The 25,117-nt window shown below is 42.2% G+C and overlaps 1 protein-coding gene across 8 annotated transcripts in view; it reads left to right on the forward strand.

Moving 5' to 3' along the window:
- The window catches only part of TSNARE1 (t-SNARE domain containing 1), a 515,090-nt gene extending 491,088 nt beyond the window's left edge, over positions 1 to 24,002 (forward strand). For all 8 annotated transcript variants that reach the window (XM_080380503.1, XM_080380509.1, XM_080380504.1 and 5 more), the window contains one exon: positions 18,831 to 24,002. In XM_080380503.1, coding sequence (XP_080236629.1) covers positions 18,831 to 18,839 — 9 coding nt within the window. In that variant the 3' untranslated portion in view covers positions 18,840 to 24,002. The remainder of the gene's footprint in view (positions 1 to 18,830) is intronic.
- The last annotated feature ends 1,115 nt before the right edge of the window (positions 24,003 to 25,117 follow it).

Raw genomic sequence — 25,117 nt, forward strand, 5'->3', positions numbered from 1 at the left:
CAGATTTATAGATAGTTTGGGAAATAAAATTTGAAATTAACAGAAACATTTTAATAAAGTTCTGTTTAGTATTGCTTGGAGTTACATTTCCATATAATCCAATATAAAAGTTGTGCTTTGTTGGAAACATCAAGCTTTGCCTTTTTCAAAATAATGAGCTATTGTAGAGAGTAGTGAATAATAATGGGGATTAAAAAAAAGAATGTTAATTATAATTTTCTTCCTAAGGAATTCAGATGAACAATTAAAATAACAAGAGTTTTTCAATAAAAGAATGAATGCTCTGAGAATATATTCACAGGACATTGTTTCTTATGCTATACAGATGGACATTGGAAGTTCGAACAAATAGGAAAAAAATCACTGATTGAGTAAATATTTCATATATATCCTGTGGATTCACAGTTTCTGTAGAACAAGGTAATAAACACTGCATTTTATCAAGAGCACACATGCAACCTTGCATGTTGTGTATCCTTGCAGCAAGGATATCTGAGCTGCTGTTGATACATAACCCTGGGTGATGCAGTCCCAGAATCAGCACGGTAGTGTATAGCAGAGCAGGTTACCTAGAGTGCCATGCGGAATGATGCAGCCACACTGCTGCTAATTCCAGATCTCCTCCGTTTAGTGCAGAACCCAGTGGCTCCACATGCTGTGCTTTCACATTGCCTGAGAATGAGGACCCTATCAATTCACGGAGGATGAAAGATTGCCACCAAGTTCCCACAGGCCTTTTGAGACAAGTTAAACTTACCCTGTGAAGTGGGAAAGAAATGCATATGATGACAGGAATGGCATTTATGGAGGTACAGTGAGGCAAAGATACAAAGATGTGACAGGTATCACGTACCATTTTGGCTCAGTCACCAAAGCCATGATCATCTTAGATACTTCACACTTCCTCCAGAAGAGGAAATGGCAGCCATGCCAACAAATTTGGAAACTATTAAACCATGTAGCAACCATAATGTAAATGGAACCGTATTACTTAAGCTTTATGGTCCCTCTGGCTGTTAGTCTTATTTTGGGAATGTAATACCGGCCGTTAAATCTGCCACCTTACCGCATCAGGACCTATCTGAAAGCTAGATCTTCCAATAAATTGCTTATTTTCAAAAAACTTAGATTTTCTGACTCTTTACTTGAAGTCTATATTTACCATGTTTCCTCTGCAACATACTCCAGCACTGACTTTCTCTTCTGAAGTCTTCTAGCCATTCTTTTATGCAGCCCAAACTTGATGAGGTTGCAGTTACACACAGTGAGAATGACCCTGGAGGTGGGGAAGGTACAGCAGAAGAAACACTTTAAAAACTTGAATCCTACTCCCAAACTTGTGCAACTATTTGTTGAGCCAGCAAACGCTGAAATCAGTAGTGGTATTTCTGGTGTAAGGACAACCCCTCACATTGTAACTCTGCTGTGAAAAGTTTTGTGATCAGTGAGTCTTGAGTTCAAGGGTTTGGAATCAACAGAAGTTATTTCTAGGGAAGAAACAAGACCTCAAGCTGTTTTGAGCTGAAATGAAAAAGACCAATATGAATTTGCCCTTTGAACTTTGTCTTTCTTTCTTGATTCTCTTTCCTTGTGTTTTCTTTCATTCTCCCCTCTGCTCCAACCCCAGTATCTAGCATGTAGCCATCTGTTAAAATATAAAAAGGGCTCCCTCCATTACTATCTATTAAAGCGCCATATGGCTGAGGTATAGCCTTAGGTGGTGAACATCACAGAGTTCATCTCTGAGTGAACAGGGATTTCTGCATTTGAGGTTTAATTAGGTAAGTGCTTTTTAAGTAGCATCACAGCTTCCCCTTAAATATTTACTATTCCTCAGCAAAGAAAAAAATGATGAAGCCAGTCTAAAATACAGCTTGACATGTATCAATGAGACTTCCCATCCTTCTCATAAATGACTCACATCTCTTTCATCTTCACTGTTGAGGATAACAGGCAAAGTGATCTCCTGAGTGTGCATGGTCCCTCCCACCCTGGTCTGCCCAGCTTTCCCACTTCATTGCTGCTGCTACAGATACTCGTGTACTCAGGGCTACACAGCACCATCTGTTACAGAGGAGGAAGGAGCTGGGTTTTTTTCAATATTCAGGTGCAATATAACGTTATTGAGAGGGGGGAGAGCTGGAGGAATTGTGTGCTTTTAGATGTCCCTTAAAGTGACAGGCTAGGGTGTCCTGCTGCAGAAATCTACCACCTCCAAACAAGGAATTCCAAACTAGAAATCCAGTGCAGTGAAGGCGAAAGACCTCTAAAGAGAGGCTTGGCAGAGGGTAATATGAGATTATGCTGATCCTCCCAACGGCAGGTCAAGAACAGAGCAGAGAACTGGCAATAAATACTACAGATATTTTTTTTTCCTTGCTTGTTTGCTTGCTTTTTTTCAATGCCACCATCATTCTTGTGGATGCATTTCAGCATCTGAGGACAGAGGATTTTCTCCTGCTTGGTGCGTGTGAGGGTGTGTAGGCTTCTGCTCAGTCACACTACATGTGACGTCCTGTAACATGACTCTGAAAAAGTCAGTGGGCAGTGCTAAAATTCATTGCTAACTGTTACTGCCTCAGAGATCTTGGTTGTGCAGGATGGAGAAGACTGTGCAGTAGCTACCACAATTATTCTGCTTTTCAAATAACCCCAAAGACATAAAGATAACTGAAAAATCTCTTTCCATTCCATGGATTCATAGCAATTCCCTGCAGTTTACTCTCTTGTATTTTATCTAGACTAGCTTTTCATTTTTATGTTAAGCATGCCAAAGACCTCAGTCACTGTTGTATCCAAGATCTGTTAAAAATACCTAAATGGATATCCCTTTTTTCTTCCTTTTCCTTTTGTTTAACAGACTTTGGCTGTAAAAAGGCTTCTTTGATACCCAAAAGTTCTCTGTCTCCCAAAGCCCTTAAATACTTCATCTCCCCTCTTTTGTCTGTTAATCCCTTATACCACTGCATGCTAAAGAGTAAGTAAAATCTTAATCATTTCTGTTCACATAAATGGAACCAGAGCACAATGCAGAATATATAATGTCTAACTGGCTCTTCAGTGACTACTCATGATTATTTTCCCTCCCCAACAAACTTCTGTTTCTTTTCAAAAGAAAATGAAGACACTTCTGGAAGTCATCATAATCCCTTTAGTGATGCTTTTCTTGATAGTGAAAATAAACAGAGAGGAGTTAAATAGATGCAGCACCCTGATATATCTGACAGGCCTGATTTTGGGGATGTAAGGACACCCACTCTTGCCAGTACAAAAGGGATGTTTCACCTCTTTACTGCCTCCAGCAGCACCCATAAGTACTCACCCAGGGAAGAGTAATAACAGATGATGTACGTAGGATGTTCCCTCAGGTACCATGCAAGTATGGGATTATTTCCTGCTCAGGGACTTCTGACACCATTGTTTGCTTAGTAACTCAGACATCTTTCTTGGAAATATTTTCCCATTCTTCCCTTCAAACTGTGGATTTTGTTTTATTTTTTCATTTTTAGTGAGGATTGTGGGAGCGTATACATATTATGGGAAAGGGTTGCTTTTCTGTGTATGAAGAACATCATGGGTAAAACAAGATGGGAGTCATATCCATGCAGTAAGTAAAGAATTTATGACGCTTTCATCAGATGGCTGCCAGTAGGATCTAGCATGACAGTTAACACGTGTATTTCCAATAATACTGCCCAAGGAAATTAGGATGATCTGGTTTCCATATGAAAATGGGAACACTTTGTGTGTACGTTAAAAAAAAAACAAAACAAAACAGGAAGAAGAAAAACAAACAAACAAAAAAGAAACAAAAAAAAAAACCACCCCAGATGTTATCACTTCCAGAGCACATTTTTATGAAGAGAGGGTTTTTCTTTATACTACTGGTTGCAACACTAGTCTATCTTGTCACTGAAAATTTATTTATAGAGAAAATATACAAGGCAAACCATTAAAACTTGTGAACAGAGTAAGATAATACAAAAGTTTTTTATTTCAGAAGTAAAATATAAAGCAAGCAGGGTGGGATTAATTTCACTTAAGTTTAGACAAATAAACCTGAACTACTCGCTCAATATTCCCTTTCAGGCTAATGTATAGATACAGACATGTCAAATGGCAATTTTTCTGGGCTTTTGAATAGGTTAGTTAAAGGTGAGCTGGGCTATCCTCCAGAAATGCTTATATCTCTCTACTCTCTAAAGAGAAATGAGGGTGACTTCTGTTATCTGGAACATTTGCATTTGGATGAAAAGAATCTCATCGGTAGCACTCCTGCTCCGTATTTACTTGTCTGGGGCAGTAGAAAAAGTATCAAACCTGCAACAGACAGAATATTTCAGCCACCTACACTAGAAAGATGATGGGAGAGATCAAAGGGAAAGTCAACTCAGTTATTCTTACCCTGTCCTTTACAAACAGCCAACTAAGGACTAAACGAGGAGGTATCCAAAAGACACATCAAGGTTATCTACAAATATCAGAGTGAATTTGCTTATATATCTGTGTTTTCCTGCCAAAGCCTTTGCTGTGATGCAGGACACAACTGCTTTAGTTTCCCTGGTTTCTACTAAAATATCACCTTTCTGATGAGATTAGTTTTTGCATTAAGCTAGTACTTATTACTAGAGCATAAGTGAAGCAACCATGTGAAGCATACTTCCATTCAGTGCTTCAGCCCTGGCACCATCTGTATGAATAACACCAACATACGTATGTAGAACAGCATCACCCGGAGTTAATAACAGCTAGTATTCAGATGGACGCAAAAACTGCATTTATATATACATCTATGGAATTCATTAGTTCTTTTTTTAATTAGTTCTCTGTGCAGCAATTTATTTTCAGTGCTGTTCTTAATGAAAACATTGTAAGTTGCAGCTCTAATTCTAGTACTAGGAGTTTTATCCATTCTATCTCTGTCCTCATTGACTAAAATCAGTTCTGTTCCCTTCAGAGTTAAATAGCCTTTATAAAAGAAAAAATGTAAAAAAAACCACCAAACAAACAAAACCACAACCAAAACCCTCAGCTAAGTCCTTATTACATTTAAACATGCAGGGCTGCTGTACTGAAACGTTCATCAGTGCGTAGGACAGCAACACTGCTATGCAGCGTAGACAGTCTCCCATTGCGGTTTTCTTTCCTGACAGGTGAGCTTTTCAACTCTCATTTTCTCTTTCTGCACAGTGTTATTTGTCCACCAGTTACTTTTAAGCAAAACAGAGCACACAGCTCCTGCCCCCATAGCTGAAATAGTGAGAGTGTAATGCTAACCATGTTGTGTGTCTTCTGTGAGCCTTTTTAAGGTTTATCAGCTCTATTTCCAGTAACACATGCATGAGAATTTAAGGGTTTCTGTCACCTTTTACAGCTCTGATTTGCGTGCTCTGTAGTTAAATGCTGCTGCAAGGTGAAAGGCTGGTGTTTCCCCATGGCTCTTGGCAGGTTCTCAGGGATGGTGGAATAGTAATGATACACAGAATTGGTACTGAGTGATTTGCACGCTAGGCAGCCTTGGCTACATACTCCAGTGTTTAAGCATCCGTCTCCTTGAAATTGTCTTTTCCTGCAACCAGAAATATTTTAATCTGAGTCAGCCTTTTTCTTCCTGATAGTTAATCCAAACTGAAAGTCAAATTCCAGTAATTCTGCATGTTCCCAAACGAACATAAGATTTGCTACCCTTAGTGCAAACTGATGACTCATCAGGTCTGCTATCTAATCTCTATTTGTCTCCAGCACATGATATCTTATCTGGCCAGTGTTTTATGTCTCTCATTCCAGTGTTATCCTGAGTGTTTCCCAGAATAATTCAGTATATTCATAAAGTCGATTTTCTCTGTCCTTCCTCCTTCTACTAAACAAGAGTTGTCAAATGTGATTCTGGGAGCCCTGTCTGTCTAGGGAAAGATAGGCAGTGACTGCACAGACAAAGAAAGATGTGGTCTGTTTCAAGGCAAGTGAGACTCTAGTTACTTGGCCATAAAGTTTGGAGAACGGAATTGCGTACTGTCTGGTTCCAACATTAACTTGCACTTGAGGAGACAGGGGTTAAAGCATGTTTAAATCAAAACAAAGAAACCAAAAAAAAAAAAACAAACCCAAAAAAACCCAAAACAAAACAAAACAAACAAAAAAAAAAAAAGAGGAAAAAACCAATACAAAACAAACGAAAAAAACCAACTGAATGTTCAGATTGCCTTGGAGCACTCTGAAGGTGAGGTAAGAGGGAAGAAAATAGGTTCTGTAAGTGGTGGTGCCTCTATCTTTGAAGATAAAATCTTCAAATTGCCTCCATTACTGTAGAAGTCTGATTAAAGAGGTGCAGTGTGAGCACTGTCCCTACTGTTCTCTGCTAGCAGCTTTTACCTGACAACCATACCACTTGCAGAAGGGTGAACAAAGTCATTCGCCTTTTTGTTCCAAGTGGCAACAGGGAGAAACAGCCTGTCCTGAAACACTGGCAAATCTGACACCTCTGTGCTGTCTTCTCCTTTACATCCTCCTCATGAGAAGCAGGATTTTTCACTATTAACCTAACAATGTCTCCATTCCCGAAACTCTCCAAATTATTTTTTTAAAAAATAGAGATAGATGTGAGAAAAAGGCTGCATTTTGTAGCTGAGCAAAGTTAATGCAGCTTAAAGTGCAAAGTGAGCTCACGGATGGAGAAAAACCAATGCTCTTTCCTTGGTCACTCAGTGCCATCTGTTTAACGTCACCTAGATTTAGATCACGCATTGCTGGCAATTTTAATCTTTTTTTCAAGGCAACAAAATGAAGTCGTAACCCTTCTGCACCTTGAGCCTCACTCTTTGCGTTTCATTCTTCTAACGAAGATGGTTCCAGATAAGTTTCTTTAGTTTGTTATTGGAATGTTATGAAGGAAATCGTAAATGACAGTGATTAATTTTTTTGAGAAGTAGGTTGATAATGCTTCTGCAAGAAAGATAATATGAGGAGAAAATGTGTATGCATTTTTTGGAGGAAGCATCTTCTGTGATTTGTGACCTTGAGAAGAAGCAAGGCCTTATTTTTAAGTGGGTTTGCTTCCTTCTCCTGGCTTGCTTTAGTATAGGCATGAAGGAGTTCTTCCTTTAAACTCACATTGTTCAGAGAATGGAATTTCTTGCTTATGTATTTCTGTATGTCAGCTCTGGACAAATCTTCATTCTTCCTAGCTTTTCACCATTTACACCTTTTTAGCAGTGCATTGCCATAGCACTCTGTGGGTTGTCTTCACCTTTTCACCAGTGCTTTGCCATAGCACTCTGCGGGTGAAGCAACACACATGAGGACAAGCCATATATAAGATGGTGAAGCATCTGCAGTGAGGTCATTGTTAATAGTCAAAAGCAAGAAGTGTAGAAAAATGGTTGGAAGTGTTGTAGCTCTATGGACCAAAACAACTGGCCAAAGAGGAAGCTGGCAAAATGTCATTGAGTCTTTGGTGTATTATATTAGCTTGTAAGTCTGTGTTTCAGGTAGCTCCTGGGGAATCCTGACAAAACTTACTGGGAGAACTTGTCAGTGGTTTAACCCTGGCCAGCAACCAAGCACCACGCAGCCGCTTGCTCACTGCCCCTCACCCAGAGGGATGGGGAGGACAATCAGAAAGGAATGTAAAATTCAGGGGTTGAGATAAGAACAATTTAATAGGTAAAGCAAAAGCCGTGCATGCAAGCAAAGCAAAGCAAGGAATTCATTCACCACTTCCCATGGGCAGGCAGGTGTTCGGCCACCCCCAGGACAGCAGGGCTCCATCATCCCCTTCCCTTCCTTCTTCTTCCCCCAGCTTATATACTCAGCATGATGTCTTATGGTATGGAATACCTCTTTGGCTAGCTTGGGTCAGCTGTCTTGGCCACGTCCCCTCCCAATTTCCCGTGGCCCCCAGCCCTCTCGCTGGCAGGACCCAAGAAATCGAAAACTTGATTTAGTATAAACATCACCCAGCAAAACTAAAAACATCAGTGTGGTTATCACCATTGTTCTCACATCAGAGCCAAAACAGCACTGTACTAGCTACTAAGAAGAAAGTTAACACCATCCCAGCTGAAACAGGACACTTCTCAATCATACACAACTCTGACATGCACAGCGTGCCTTGAGAGAAAAATTGAGGTCAGTTCATTCATAAATAGGAGATTTCCCCCTTGTTTTAATCTGATAAGACAATGCTGCTGAGATTTGCTATTCACTTGCTTTTAATCAGAGTTGAGCTAGTGATGTCATTATCTGACATTGTGTATATTATGGAATCATAGAATATTCAACATCAGATAATTTAAAAATCCTTATACTCATAGTCTTGCTACTTCTATAGCAGCATTTGTTTTTAAGAGGCTGGGCAAAATTACTGCTTCCTGTTCTCCACTTCCTGTCTCATTTATGTGTCACCTCGCAGGCCCTGGACATTCCACCTTTGTGAAATGTATTTTCTCATGATCCACCAAGTAATATTCAGTTCTGAAATGTGATATCACCTGTTACATTTCTTGCCATAATTATATTACACTTTGCAATTTTGGATCCTAGGTGCAGATTCTGACAGTGCTACAGACCTTTTTGATAGGTCTACGTGACCATATCAGTTGAATGTTTCTTAAAAATTTTCCTACATACTGTGACATTGTTAGGGAATGCATTGCTAAGACACATTTTTACAGCTCAGATGTAGGAATACATGGGGGTAAATTCCTACTAGGCACATGCCAGTCTTCTAGTTTGAAGATGGAAAATGGTTGGGATGTCTTTTAGTGTAGTGAAACCCAAGAAGCTGGCCTACAGAGACAACATCTCTCTTGGACCATCACACAGGGCCTGCAGTATGGGCTTGGGATTTGTGGTTGTTATTGGGATATTTGGGTTGTTTTGTTTCTTTTTTGTTTTGTGTCTAGTATTATCTAATTTCTTGATTTAGTTTTTGCTTTAGGAACAACCCATACTATCCATAAGATGTACCTGTGTACTTGAGGTGGTCCCTGAAAGATGTGCATGTACTTGCATTAACAGTTGCCTCTGAAACTCCCATATTACCAATGATCTGCAGCTGCCAAATAAAAACCATTGGTGTCAAGGCCAGAAGTCCTCTGTACTTCCAAAGGATCAGGATTTCTACTGGGACATATTTCTAAACTGAAAAAGAAGTTATTTCAGTGAAGTTGAATCAAAGGTGGTTGCTAAAAGGCCCCATTAACGCAGTTAAGAGAAGGCACAGGAGAAATAAATGGCTAAATGAATATGAAGCAATGTTGCATGGGGTATATCATCACCCTGCTATCTCATTCTTTCTGACAGAAGACTCGTGGGTTATTAGGTCTGTCCTACCTTAACAAGCTGTTGTGAAAATTCCAGTGTAAGCAGAAATGGCCAGTGTGACTGAGTAAGAACAGCAGCTTTTCTGCTGTGAGCAGTTGTGCCTGTGTCTAACATTTCTAGAATGAAAAGTAGGTATCATTTATTTCCCTAGAAAATTAGTAGGAAGGACTATTTAAAAAGGAATAACTTTAACTGATGAAAAAGCAGGCTTTACTGAAGGCAGAAGTCTCATCACCATATAATACCTTTGAACAAAGGCCCAGATAAAGACTTAGGTGTGGAAGGTTCACAATGTCAGTAATGCAATTCCCAGGCTAATCTGGTATCTGATCAGCTTCAGCTTTTAAAAGACAGGAAACACCACACATTTTCTTAGTATAGTGACTTTTGTCTTCTTTTCCTTGTCCCTTATTTTTTCTATCCTGGAAATGCATCATTAAGAATTTATATATCTAGTAAATTAATTATATCAGGCCCAGGTTGAAAATATCATCAAGGTAATCAGATAGGTAAGACACGAGCCCTCAGAGACCATTCCCCACCATCGCGGGTAGAGGAGATCAGTTCAAATTAGCCAAGTCGTGCTGCACCCCAGCTGCAGGGGAAGGTTGTCCAACACAGGGGTACGTTGGATGTTGATGCTGAAAGCGGGTGATCTGTTGAATACCGAGCACATCAGCAAAGTGGATCTACCACATTGTATTGGGTTTGTGTGGCACAGTTTTGGTACCTGGGGGGGCTAAAGGGGTGGCTTCTGTGAGAAGATGCCAGAAGCTTCCCCTATATCTGATAAAGCCAGTGCCAGCTGGTTCCAAGACAGACCCACTGCTGACGAAGGCCAAGACCATCAGTGATGGTGGTGGTGCCTCAGGAGGAACATATTTTTAAAAAAAATGGGGGGGGGGGGAGGGGTGAGGAATCCAACTGTGCAATAGCAGCTGGAGGAGAGGAGTGAGAATCCGGGAGAGACACAACCATACAGACACCAAGGTCAGTGAAGGAGGGGTCTGGCGATGCTCCAGGCACTGGAGCAGAGATTCCCTGGCAGGCTGGGGGGAAGCCCCCGGCAAGACAGGCCGTGCCCCCGGCCCGCGGAGCCCCCGGGGGAGCAGCTCCCCCCCCGCAGCCCGGGCAGGGCCCCCCCCGGGGCAGGGGGTGCCCGCAGGGGGCTGTGACCCGCGGGCAGCGGCGCTGGGGCAGCTCCGGGCAGGGCCTGTGGCCCCGCGGGGAGGAGCCCGGGCCGGGGCCGGGCTGGGGCAGGGCCGGTGCCCCCGGGGGCGGGGGGGCTGGGGCCGGCTGGGCCGGGGGGGCTGCGCCCGCGGGGGGGACACGCTGGGGCAGGGGGGGAAGGGCTGCAGCTGCGGGAAGGGCTCCCGCTGGAGCGGGGCAGGGAGGGCTGTGTCCCGCCGGAGGGACCCGCGCGGGGCGGGGCGGGGCGGGGCGGAGCAGGGCAGGGCAGGGCAGAGCAGGGGGTGAGGAGCCCTCCCGCCGCAGAGGAAGGAGTGCAGAGACAATGTGACAGCCTGTGATGAGCTGACAGCAACCCCTGTTGCTTGTCCCCCTGCACTGCTGGTGGGGAGGAGCCAGAGAAATCAGGAGTGACGTTAAGCCCAGGAAGAATGGAGGGATGGAGAGAACGTGTTTTGAGACTTGGGTTTATTTCTCATTATCCTATTCTGATTTTGATTGGTAATAAATGAAATTCCCCACGCCCACGATGGCAATTGTTGAGGGATCTCCCTGTCCTTATCTCAACCAATGAGCCTTTTGTTGTATTTTCTCTCCCCATCTAGTTGAGAAGGGGGAGTGATAGGGTGGCTTGGTGGTACCTGGCATCCAGCCAAGGTCAATCCACCACACGTACCTGGAAAATCTGAGAATTTTCTATATCTCTCAGAACTACCATGCTCTGCAGTTTTCTCAGTCTTCTGGTATGTCAGGAAAAAGAACATTAGCAACTACGTGACTAGAGGCAGAAAGATGTAAACAACCAGAGGTTTCCTACTTTCTAGTCAATATTCTCTTGAGTGTTTTCAGAAACAGAAAACTTAGATACTCGTGATCCAAGATGCTATCTCCTCTATAAACCTCGCAGATGAGCTGGGCTTCTCTATCATGAATGAGATGGTGTTGTAGGATTTCAACTGTCATATTTGAAAGCTACTTTCCAATTCACATCTGAAACTGGTGTAGAGTATACACTAGTTTCAGAGGAAAGCAGATAAATACGATATATTGTAAGAGGACATGGGCTTAATCAGTGTAGATTTGCATATGTGAAGGGTTCAGTCCAAAAACACTAAACGGCATTTGTGCCTTGAAAACAGGTTCATTAGAACATGAACTGGAACAACTATTGGACAACCCCAAAAAAACCACAAAAACGAAAAATGCTGATTTAAACAAAAACGTCAACATTGAGAGTAGGTCCTAACATTTCCTTTCTGTGGGCTGCAGCTCAAGGTGTCTGTGCTGAAGGTCCAGCTCTGTCACGTGCTCAGTCCCTGCGTGAGTTTGACATGTTCAGAAGGTGGCTATAAATATTTCTGAGGAGCTGTTTCCATGTCCAAGTCTTTAGTGCTCAGTACCAACATCCGTCTGTTCATTCTGTCCTATATTCTCCATCCTTTGGACAATCCATCAGACTTACTTCAACAGTGTGGGTTTACAGACTATGACTTTGCAGAGAGACTGTAAGAACTCTCATATGGGCCTGATGCAAAGCTAGACAAAGTCAGTGAGTGTTTGCACTGACTTTAGTGACCTTTGGATCACCTCTCCACTTTCAGTGATGCAGACTTCCACTTGATAGGCCTTCTTTGGTCATCTCAGCTTGTAATGATTGTCATTGTTTCACACGTTCAAGGAATCATTCAACTGGCAAAAAATCTCTGCATATAGAATGGTCAACTACTATTGATAGTGGACTCTTTTAAGTTAATAAAAAAATAAATCAATAATTTATCTGGATGAGCCTTTTCCAACAGAGAATTTTGTTGAGGTTCATGTCTATGAAAACAACTTAAATCTGTGTAAAATTGAAAAAGTCAAAAGTTGTATCATCAGAACTTAATGTGATGTGTGTCATCACATTTACTTAGAAAAAAGGCAGATCTCACTTGATTTGAAACAACAGCAGGTAGGATCAAATTGTTTTATTATTCTGGAAAATTTATTTTCCCGTGAGACTAGCTCTTTAATTCACAGGCAGAACAGCCTAGACTAAATAAATGAGTGGAGTCTACATTGTAAACCACAAAGGGGTGAAAGATGCTTCTCTGAAGTCAAGGAGGGCCGTAGGATGGATCCATAGCTCAGCTTTCTATTGCAACTTATAGCTACCATGTGACTAGAGCAGCTCTTTACAGTCTATTTTTGCAGTTCACAGTAAAGAGGTCTGTTAGCCTGCACAGAAGAGTAATTTTAGCAGCCCAAATAGCAGCAGGGTCTTTTTTTCATTTGCCCTTTCCTTTCTTGCCCTCTCTTTTTTATGCATGAAAAAAAATCAGGATAAATATGCCTGGTTCCTTTCTTTTACTAAAATGTTAATAGAAATGACTCACTGAAATAAGATGAACAAAGCCTCAAGTCACCCAGGTTTCCACTGGTAAAGTTCCCCAGATAAACAACGCAAAGATCTAATACCCCGACATAATTTTTATTTTTATTCCCCAGGGATTGTTATTTAGTCCTCTGTTTGTACAGTAGCTATTACAAGACTCTACAGTCCGTTACTAGAACAGCTAAACTTAGTGTAACTAATACTACAGTAAATCATAGAAGAACCTCTTTAATTAAAACCTAAGAGTATGGCAGAACTCTTTTTCAGTAACTCAAAGTAACTAGTTTTTATCTCAACTAAACCAGAAATATATATTAAGTCTGTTGGCTTGTTGGCCCGATAAATCTTTTAGTTAAATTGTGCCTGGAGAATCTCTCTTGTTACCTCAAAAGCCAAGTCTGTAGATTATCTATTTCTAATTTAAATGGCTTTTGCAATGTTGAATATTTTCTCTGCCTGCAAATCAAGATTCATAATCCCCTGTAGCTGTAGAGCCGGCCAAGAGTAATGGCCTGTGCTGGTAGTAGGGTTTCCTTTCATGTCAAACATATGGTGCCCTTCATCCTAGTCCTCGGAGAAAAAGCCTGCCCAAGGTCCACCGGATCTGATTAGACTGTGTTCTTTCTCTCCTGTACTCAGGCATGTGTGTGCCTACACGTAGACCTCTCACTCAGTTGTGCACACACACATATCTAGGTGCATACACATGCATACACGCAAACATCCATACACTAATCATAAAGAAGCATGGCCAGCTTATTTAAGGCAGACCTCCGTTAGTGATTGACTTGAATTTGTCACTTACTGGTTGATTTCATTTGTGTCATGCAGTAGTTGATTGCTTGGCATTAATGAGGCTGTACTGAGAACAGTGCTAAGAAATCCAGGCAAGCAGCTGGCAGTTCTGAGATGCTAACACACACACCTTAGGCAAAGCATTGCAAGCAGGTGGAGGGAGGTGATCCTTCCCCTCTACTCAACACTGGTGAGAAATGTCTGGGGTGCTGTGCCCAGTGCTGGTGCTGGTCGCTCCAGGACAAAAGAGAGATATGGATATACTGGAGTGAGTCCAGCAAGGACCCATGAAGGTGAATAAGGGATGGGAACATCTGACATCTGGAGAGAGTCTGGGAGAGCTGGGACTACTCTGGGGAAGGAAAGACTCAGGAGGATCTTATTCATCTATGTTAATACCTGGTGGGGGTATAAAGAAGATGGAACCAGGCTTTTCGTAGTGGTTTCCACTGAAAGGGCAGGCGGCAATGGGTACAAACTGAAATAGATGAAAATTTGCTTAAGCATAAGAAAACCCTTTTTCTATTGTAAGTGTGGTCAAACGGTGAAACAGGTTGCCCACAGAGGTTGTGGAGTCTCCAGTCTTGGAGCTATTAAAAATCTAACTGGGTACATCCCTGATCATACTGCTTCAGCTGACCCTGCTCTGAGCTGGTGATTGGACTAGATGATCTCCAGAGGTCTCTTCTCAACTCATCCATTCTGTGATTCTGTGACTTGCACAAGCAGTGAACATATTGGTGATGGGCACCTGCAGAAATATCATAGAAACGTATTGTATTGTTGAGTGACTTGGGTTGGAAGCGACCTTAAACATCATCTCATTCCAACTCCCCTACCATGGGCAGGGACACCTGCCAGTGGACCACAATGCTTAAAGCCCCATCCAGCCTGGCCTTGAACACTTCCAGGGATGGGACATCCCTGAAAATTCTCTGGGCAACGTGTTCCAGTGCCTCACCGCCTTCACAGTAAAGAATTTCTTCCTATTAATCTAATATAATCTACCCTCTTTCAGTTAAAGCCATTCCCCCTTGTCCTGTCCCTACATGCCCTTGTAAAAAGTCCCTCTCCAGCTTTTTTGTAGACCCCTTTAGGTACTGGAAGGATGCTATAAGGTCTCCCTGAAACCTTAACTTCTCCAGGCTGAGCAACCCATCTGTCTTAGCCTGCCTTCATAGGAGAGGTGCTCCAGCCCTCTGATCATCTTCACCACCCTCCTCTGGACTAGCTCCAACAGGTCCTTCTCCTTTTTACGCTGGGGAACCCAGAGGTGAATGCGGCAGTCTGAGTGGGGTCTCATGAAAGCAGGGTAGAGGGGAAGAATCACCTCCCTCCACCTCCTGGTCACACTTCTTTTGATGCAGCCCAGGATACGGTTGGCTTTCTGGGCTGCAAACACACATTAGTGGGCCACGCTGAGCTTCTTGTTGACCAACACTCCCAAGTCCTTCTCTGCAGGGCTGCTCTCAATCCATTCATCACTCAGTCTGTACTGATGCTGAGGAATGCCCCAACCCAGGCACAGGATCTTGCACTTGGTCTTGTTGAACTTCATGAGGTTTGCATGGGCCATCTCTCAAGCCTGTCAAGATTCCTCTGGATGGCATCCCTTCCCTCCAGCATGTCAACTGCACCACACAGCTCAATGTCACTGGCAAACTAGCTGAGGTTGCACTCAGTCCCAGTGTCCATGTCATTGACAAAGATGTTGAACAGTGTCAGTTCCAATACTCTTCTCTGAGGTATGCCACTCATCACTGGTCTCCACCTAGATATTGTATCATTGACTGCAAGTTTTGAGTGTGACCATCCAGCCAATTCCTTATCCACCAACTGATCTGTCAGATCCATGTCTCTCCGGTTAGGAGACAAGGGTATCATGTGGGACAATGTCAAATGCTTTGCACAAGTCTAGGTAGATGGTGTCAGTTACTCTTTCCTTACCCACCAATACTATAGCCCCATCACACAAGGCCACCAGATTTGTCAGGCACAATGTCCTCTTACTGAAGCCACGCTGGCTTGTCACCAATCACCTCCTCAGTTTCCATGTGCCTTAGCACAGTTTCCAGGAGGATCTGCTCCATGATCTTGTCAGGCACGGAGGTCAGAATGACCAGCCTGTCATTCCCTGGGTCTTTCTTTTTCCCTTTTCAAAAAATGGGTGGGGGTTCCCCCCTTTTCAGCCAGTGGGAACTTCACCAGACTGTCACAGCTTCTCAAATACGATGGAGAGTGGCTTAACTGCTTCATCTGCCAATTCCCTCAGGGCCTGCAGATGCATCTCATCAGGTCCCATGGACTTGTACACCTTCAGGTTCCTTAGATGGACTTGAACCTCACCTTCTCCTACAGTGGGTGGTTCTTCCTTCTCACAGTCCCTGCCTTTACTTCTGTAACTTGGGCAGTGTGGCTGCAGCACTTGCCAGTGAAGATCAAGGCAAAAAAGTTATTGAGGACCTCAGCCTTCTCCATGTCACAGGTAACCAGGTCTCCCATTTCCTTCTGGAGGGGCCTCTCGTTTTCTGTAGTCTTCCTTTTACCAGCAATGTACCTATAGAAGCTTTTCTTGTTGCCCTTGACATCCCTGGCCAGATTTAATTCTGTCAGGGCTTTAGCTTTCCTAACCTGATCCCTGGCTGCTCAGACAATTGCTCTGTATTCCTCCCAAGACACCTGTCCTTGCTGCCACCCTCTGGAAGCTTTCTTTTGTGTTTGAGTTTGTCCAGGAGCTCCTTGTTCATCTGTGCAGGCTTCCTGGCATTTTTTGCCTGACTTCCTCTTTGTGGGGATGCATCTCTCCTGAGCTTGCAGGAGGTGGTCCTTGAATATTAACCAGCTTTCTTGTGCCCATCTTCCATGCAGGGCTTTATTCCATGGTGCTCTACCAAGCAGGTACCTGAAGAGGCCAAAGTCTGCTCTCCTGAAGTCCAGGGTAGTGAGCTTGCTGTGCATCCTTCTTGCTGCCCTAGGGATCTTGAACTCCATTTCATGGTCATTGCAGCCAAGGCTGTCCTTGAGCTTCTTGTTCCCACCAGCCCGTTCTGATTGGTGAAAACAAGGTCCAGCACAGCACCTCTCCTTGTTGGCTTCTCTGTCACTTAGAGAAGGAATTTATCATCAATGCATTCCAGGAACCTCCTGGATTGCTTATGCCCTGCTGTGTGTCCCTTCTACAGATACTGGTGTGATTGAGTTTCTCTATGAGCACCAGGGATTATGAACTTGTGACTGCTCCTATGTATCTATAGAGAGCCTCATCTGTTTGGCTTTCCTGGTCAGGTGGCCTGTAGCAGATCCTCACTATCATGTTGCCTGTCCCTGCCCTCCCTTTATAGTCAGTTGAGAAGGTCTAAGGCAGCAGGACCCCCCTGTCTGTTTACTCAACTTGGGATGGGTCTGTGCACCACGGTGCCTTGAGTGTCAGTGCCAGCATTAGTATGAACAAAGTAAAGGTATTTCTTCCTTTCCAGATAGTTTTCATTTCACTCCACTTGCAGCCTTTCCTCTTTAAAAAAAGATCATGAAATATTAAGTGAACGGGAAAGTGAGAATGGTTCCAAAGTGGATGAAAAGTTTATATGATTAGTGGTGTCCATCCCCTTTTCACTTGTCAGAGTAATTCTAGCAAATCCTTTTGTGATACTAAAAGGACTTTACTACGGAATTTTTGCAGCTAAATTTAGGTGTCCACAGTGTATGTTTCTGCATCTGAGAAAATCATCCTGAAAATCCCTTTGTAGTTAATGCTAGTCAATAACAGCCAGTGAAATTTAGGTCTTTCTGAAGTTGATGGCTTTATTCAAATGACTTCCATCCTAAAAATCTGTATTGATTAGATCTGTAATTGCTGTAACAGGATCCTGGAGCCTGGGAGCCATTGTACTTAGATGGAGATACTTACACCTTATATTAGCTGAGATGAAAGTCATCTTCAGGAGGATACCTTTTCTCATTAAAGAAGTGGAAGTGTGTTCCTGTTAACTCTTTGTGGTGTTCATATGAATGCAGGGCAGGAACTGTCTTCTGTGCTTGTATATGTATGTAGTACAGCATACAACGAACAAAAATAACTGTGTGGCTTTGTATTTTGTTGCTTTAAGGGAGGGGGTGTCTGATCACTGGTCTATTTTAACACCTTGTTGATTTACAGTAAAGCATAATTAAAACAAAGAGAATTTCAAAGGCTTTCACCTGTAGTAAAAAAAAAAAAAAAAAAAAAAAAAAAAGTTGTTCTCAGTTAGAGGTACAATAATAGTAACAATAGTAACAACTATTTTTCCATCCCTTTCCTTTCCTTTGATATCAAGTTTAACTAGATTTTCTAACATACCATGTATATACAAATAATATTTGCTAAGGAACTACAGGGGTAGAATAAAAACAAACACTGCAAAAGCCTGCTTATATTTTTCATAGTGATGTTTACTACAAACACACAGACTTACTTCATGGGTGGTGAGTACAAAAGTACAATTTGTCTAACCTCAGAAGTCTGTAGTGCTGATGTCTGTCTTGGAAGTAATATATTGCTGCTGTCTTTCCTAAGAAGCGTCTTTTACAGTAATTGGACAGAAGCATGCACTTTCACCAAAATTGTCTCTTTATTTCTATTAACTGTCTACATAAATACTAAATGTTTTATGTTTTAGAGCTCTACACATGGTATAGGGAGTCTTTCCTACGAAGAGGAAGTGTCTAGTCATTTTGTTGCATGGAAAAATGGAAAAGAGACTAAGATTTCTTATATTGTCTCCTGCAAAGTGCATCAGTGTCACACTCTGACTTCTACACTTAGTCCACTTTGCAAGAAAATGTATTTTGAAAACAAAATGCACCGTCTTCCAGGTATGGGAACTGCTGGCATTGAAGAGAAATAAAATCTACTCTTTTCCTTACTGCAGCAGGCTATACGCTGTATTTCTTTTTAAATTTACTTTGTCTGTACTCTCAGCCTCCCACTTCTTCCATTTCACAATACCTTAGACTGGAATTGGTGAAAATACACTTTTTTGAGTTTACATTGACTTCATTGTTTACTATGCATTTTGGGGCCACCTTGAGTAGCCACTCCTCCATCAGTACTTTACATCAGCATGACTCTGGGAATCCTGTGAATACTTATCAGTTATTCTTGGTTTTGCAGAGCCTGTGATCACCTGTGAAGTGGAATGGATTCTCAAGGCATTTCACATTCAGGCCCTACGTCAATGTCTGCTTTACTGATCACGTCATATTAAAACTGCTATAGACAACAAACACTAATTGTATGAAAGAAAAGCTAAGTTTTATACTGTGTGTTAGTGTAATTATGAATATTTTTTTCCTTTCCCCCCCCCTCCTTCATTGCAGACGTTTTACCTTATGTTACAGGTTTTAATTATGCCTCCTGTGTATCTGGGGAATGCTGTTTGCCTCCAGATTTGGTGTAGAATGTGCTGTAAGACATGTAGCTGTTAATTCATCTTTATCGTTTGTGGTTTTAACATGCTCCTGATCTCCAGTTCTGCTCATTTAAAGCCATGAAAGTCAACGTGTTTTGGTTGACTCTTTTTTTGTTGTTGTTTCTGTACATTTAAAAAATAATCTAGTTGAGATTCTCATACTGTGCACTGCTGCTTTAGAATTGCTCTGCTGGATCTGAGCTAAGCAATTTCACAAGTCTATGTGCCATTTACAACCATATCAATTAGATGCTTATTTGAGCCCATTGTATGCATAGATCACCACACTTATTTATGAGAATCACTAGAGTGAAAAAGCAGGACAAATAAACATTGAGACATATTGCTACCATTTTTTTTTTAAAGGAAAAGACCTTTAATCTGTTAAAAAACTCAAGCAAGGCATCTCATGAAAAATGTGAAATTTTGCATTAGATTTCATTTCGTAGGTTTCAATGCAACCAGCATTTGGGAATTTGTTCCATTTTGACCCACAATAATTTCTGCTAAAAACATGATTGAAAATGCTGTTTAAATTCTTCTTGAAATGTGTCATGTACTATAAATGCAGGTTTCCTCCAGTAAATAAAGCATTTAAAAAAATGGTTTTAATTAAAATGTCACAGGAATTGTTGAAGAGAATTTCACAGAATATGGGTTTTATTCTTCATGAAAAGTTATATCTTTTAACAAAAATGTTTCTCACCAGAAAAAAAAAAGAAAAAAATCAGCTACCTCTATATGTTACGGATTTTTGGTTACTGTGAAGATTTAGAAAACAACAAATATTAAACTAGATTCTCACCTGCACTGGTTTCAATTCTGTGCTTCCTTTCCAAAAAGCTGACACAATGTTTTGTCGGTAAAGGTTGAGCAAAGAAAATGATCAGAGAAATCTTGCAGGTGCTTAAGCTCATTCAGGGTCAAAACTGTAAAAGTTCTTAAATCAATGCAGTTAGGTTTGGTGAAGAAACAAAAGTCAGAGTTTCTGGACTTTTTTCTCTAGCTCTATCCTACAAAATCTACATAACTGGATCATTATATGTAATATTAAATATTCATTAGTTGCTATTAAGAAAACCTAATTAATAGAAGAACACTCCTGTTTTCCAGCCAAGCATAGTGCTGGCATGAAATTACAAATTATGATGCCTACTGCTTCACCTTACTACAGAGTGTACTTCTGAAATAGAATTCCCTACTTATATCCGCTATAAACTGCAGACTGCTTCTATCAGCACATTTGGCAAATCCTATAGTGAGGAAAATGATTTTCATCTAGTTAGTAAGAGCTGAAACGAACCCAGCATGTAGCTGATTGCAAGCAAATATTTTGAGAGCTTTGAGCTGCATTTGAACAAGGGATCCAGAACAAACAATCCTGGCCCATTTGCTAATCTCATTCATTAGAAGCTCAGTGATTACCTCATTAGTGTTATGCAGTGCAGAGACAGACTGATGGAGCTTTCAATGAGCCAGCTTACTCAGCAGATGCATTTGGCATGGGTGACCCAGGTGAAGAACTTCTCTACTGAAAGTATAGAGGCTGCCTGTCCTAAGCAGGGGTGAAGTCTCCGTGTGGCAATATGGACATACTCCCCCCTGTTGTGTATTATAGGCTTGGTTATAATAGAAAGTGCTATTTCAAAAAAAACGCCATTCCAGGAGGTTGCTATAAAACAGTATATTCATGCTAAATCATAGAATCATAGAGCAGTTTGGATTGGAAGGGACCTTGAAGGATCATCTAGTCCAACCTCCCTGCCATGGGCAGGGACACCTGCCACTCTATCAGGTTGTTCAAAGCCCCATCCAGCCTGGCCTTGAACATTACCAATGACAGGGCATCCACAAGTTCTCTGGGCAACCTGTTCCAGTATGTCACCGCGCTGACTGTAGGAAATGTCTTCCTTATGTCCAGTCTAAATCAACCCTCTTTGAGTTTAAACTGCTGCGCCATGTCCTGTCACTACAAGCCCTGGTAAAAAGTCTCTCCCTGTCTTTCCCGTAAGCTTCCTTTATATATTGAAAGGCTAAAATAAGGTCTTGCCGGAGCCTTCTCTTCCACAGGCTGAACAACCCCAACTCTCCCAGCCTGTCTTCATAGGAGAGGTGCTCCAGCCCTCTGATCATCTTTGTGGCCTCCTCTGGACCTGCTGTAACAGATCTATGTTTGTCTTGAGATGGGGATCCCCAGAGCTGTGTATTGGGTTTGCATGGCAAGGTTTTGGTAGCACGGGGGTTACAGGGGTGGCTTCTGTGAGAAGATGCCAGGAGCTTCCCCTGTGCCTGATAGAGCCAATGCCAGCAAGACAACCCACTGCTGGCCAAGGCTGAGCCCATTAGTGACAGTGGTAGCACCGCTGGGATAACATAATTAAGAAAGAGGAAAATTTGTTTCACCACAGCAATTGCAGCTGGAGAGAGGAGTGAGTATATGTGAGAGGCACCACCATACAGCCCCCCAGGTTAGTGAAGGAGGGGCAGGCGATGCTCCAGGCACTGGACAGATCCCCTGGCAGCCTGTGGTGAAGCCCACGGTGAGGCAGGCTGTGCCCCCAGCCCATGGAGGTCCACAGTGGGGCAGATCCTCACCTGCAACCGTGGAAGGCCCCATGCTGGAGCAGGTGGCTGTGTCTGAAGGAAGCTGTGACCCTGTGGGCAGCCTTTGCTGGAGCAGCTCCTAGCAGGATCTGTGGCCCCATGGAGAGAGGAGCCTGGGCTGGAGCAGGTTTGCTGGCAGGGCCTGTAACGCAGTGGTGAAACCACGCTGGAGCAGTGTGTGTGATGAACTGACCACAACCCCTATTCCCCATCCCACTGCACCTCTGGAGGGGAGGAGGTAGAGAAAATTAGGAGTGAAGTTGGGCCAGAGAGGAAGGGAGATGTGGAGGAAAGGTGTTTTGAGAGTTAGGTTTTATTTTCTCATTATCCTTCTCTGATTTGATTGCTAATAATTTAAACTAAGTTCCCCACGTCGAGTCTGTTTTGCCCATGATGGCAGTTGCTGAGTGATCTCCCTGTCATTATCCCAACTCACGAGCCTTTTTGTTATATTTTCTCTCCCCTGTCCAGCTGAGGAAGGGGAGTGATAGGAGCAACTCTGATGGTCACCTGGCATTCAGCCAGGGTCAACCCACCACAAGCTGGATGTAGCACATCAAGTGGGGTCTCATGAGAGCAGATGGGCAGGATCACCTCCCTCAACCTGCTGGCCACACTTCATTGGATGCAGCCCAGGATACCAGGTTGGCTTTCTGGGCTGCAAGTGCACATTGCCGGCTCATGTCCAATTTTTCATCCACCACTATATCCAAGTCCTTCTCCAAAGGGCTCCTCTCAATCCATTCATCACCAGCGTATACTGATACTGGTGACTACCCTGACCTGAGTGCAGGACCTTGCCCTTACCCTTGTTTAACTTTCTAAGATTCACACTGGCCACTCCTCAAGCTTGTCAAGGTTCCTATGGGTGGCATCCTTTCCCTCTAGTGTATCATTTCCACCAGTCAGCTTAGTGTCATCAACAGACTTGCCAAAGGATGCACTCAGTCCTGCTCTCTGTCATTGATAAAGAGTATGGACCCCTGAGAGACACCACTTGTTAGTAATCTCCATTTGGACAATGAACCACTGGCCACAACATTGACTGCAGCTTCAGCTGCAGCTGCAGCTGAAGATACGTTTTCTATTCATTTGCTCACGTCACAGTCACATTTGCCTTCTCCTTCCTCGTGGCAGGTATACCTGACAATGACATTAAACAGCTGTTTATGCCACTGATGCTTTGGATGAAAATACTGGGTTAGTTTGTTCTTCTTTACAGTATCAGACAGAGAAACAGAGCTCAAAGTTTCCCAGCAGCAGGAGGTTCAATATGGACAGATCCTGCAAGCCCTCGTGGAGTAGAGGGCTAATATGAGAACAGGATAAGAGGGGAAAATTTTAATCAAACCTATTTTCATGGGCATTATAAGGAGTTAGAGCATACTGGCAGTAGTGAAAGAAAAGTTAAAAAGACCCTGCCAAAATAAATTAAGAAGAGGCACATCAGAAACATAGTGAGCTAAATACCCAGTTCAGTTGTTGTCAGGTCCTCTTACTCAGGAGTGGAATAGGAAGGAGTTTTTGCCTCTAGTGCCTTAAGGACAACTGTGAACATGAGAAAACAAACCTCTTTGGCATGTGTCTTTCTGTCACAGACAAGGCAATCGGGGGCCAGTGAAATTTCTCAGATCTGAGATCTTTGCAAATGGGGACTGTTCTCCAGAGCTAGGTCTACAAAAGGATATAGATGTCAAAACAGGTAGTGTTGTACATACCATCTACTATTCAACAATTTTTTGACCTTTTGGCCCCTTTTACAATACATATGAAAACTTTTATGGAATATACAAATGTACTGTGCTGGGAAGATAGTTGTTGAGATAACCAGAAGAAAAAACTTGAGGAGCACTATGTTTTAATCATCACAAGGTAGGACGTAAATACAGTTCTACTGACTCATCTCAAAGCTCTGTATCACTTGGTATTCTGTCTTGAGCTCTGGCCATAAAGAGGTATCTAGGGGACAGAAAAAAGTACCTACAATCATTTCACCCTCATGATCTCTCTGTGTCCTTTCTTAATTTGTCCATTATGGGGATTTCCTGATGATTGTGTGGCTTGCAAAGGAGTTGTAAAGATCTACTACCAACCAGGAAAGAAAGAAAAGAAGAAAAAAAAAAAAAAAAAAAAAGAAAGAAAAAGAAAAAGAAAGAAAGACAGAAAGACAGAAAGAAAGGAAGAAAGGAAGAAAGAAAGGAAGAAAGAAAGAACTAAAGAAAGAAAGAAAGAAAGAAAGAAAGAAAGAAAGAAAGAAAGAAGGAAAGAAAGAAACTCCTTAAACCCCGGATGTGGTTTGTTTTTTTCATTGAATTTGGCTCCTACTGCTGTAATTTGATATCCCTTTTTTCCTTCCATCAAAAAAGGTGGCTAACAATCTGACTTAATACACCCTTTCCATCTCATCATGATTTTGCAGCCTCTGTTATATACCCCCTAAGTTGTCTCTTTTTTTGAGGTGAATAGTCTCCAATGACTCGACCTTTTCTTTTATACTGAGATAACTTGCTGGTCTGCATGAATTACTCTTTCGGCTGGCTAAAGGGCTATCCTAAACAATAGCTTTAGACTATATGCCTGACTCTTAAACAGCCACAGCTATCTGAAAGGAGTTCAGTCTTTTATCTAAGTTGGTTTGTGCTAGCAAGGCACTTGTTATCTACTGTGCATGGTGCATTTTCATCCAAAGTCAGCTGAGCTTATTGGACATATCAGGCATCATATTTTGCTGTTCACCACTTCTGATCATTTCTTAGGCAAGTACCACAGAAAGCAACAAAACTGAAATGGCAGTGATTGGCACATTTCTCCACTTTAGTATTTCATGCCTGTAAAGAGCATATGGAGTGAAAGTGAAGAACGATGGGGCAGGTCAACAAATCACTCTCTAACAACTTATTAATCTACAGTTCTGTCAGTCTAAGGGGCCTTGAAACACTGAAAACGGCTGCAGTTCATCCATTTAGTTTAAGTGCATTAACCCACATAATTAGGTGCAGCCTTTTTCAAAGCAGAAGCCCAGAGCATATTAATGATCCCTCACATGGAGTCTGAACCATGTTTCTCATGTGTTTCCTCATTATAGGCTTCCACACTGTGGAACAGAGTTGAACATAATTAGACCAGAAAGAAATATGGTTATAATTGGTCTGGAACACCTTAGTAAAATGTAATAAGGTAGTTTAATTGGCTGCTTCTTCGTATTACTGCTTCTAGAATTTATCTTTTTCTTTGGACAGTGGACCAGCTCCACCTCATATTGCCATGGGAAACAGACGAATACAACATATGATGATGAGTGGTAATTTGGCTGATGATAACACACAGTGATGGCAGAAAATGGTGAGTTTCACAATGAAAGTCAGGAATTCCTGATCCTTGGATG

This window comes from Falco punctatus (assembly GCF_963210335.1).
Source record: "Falco punctatus genome assembly, chromosome: 3".
In the NCBI taxonomy this organism is placed as follows: domain Eukaryota; kingdom Metazoa; phylum Chordata; class Aves; order Falconiformes; family Falconidae; genus Falco; species Falco punctatus.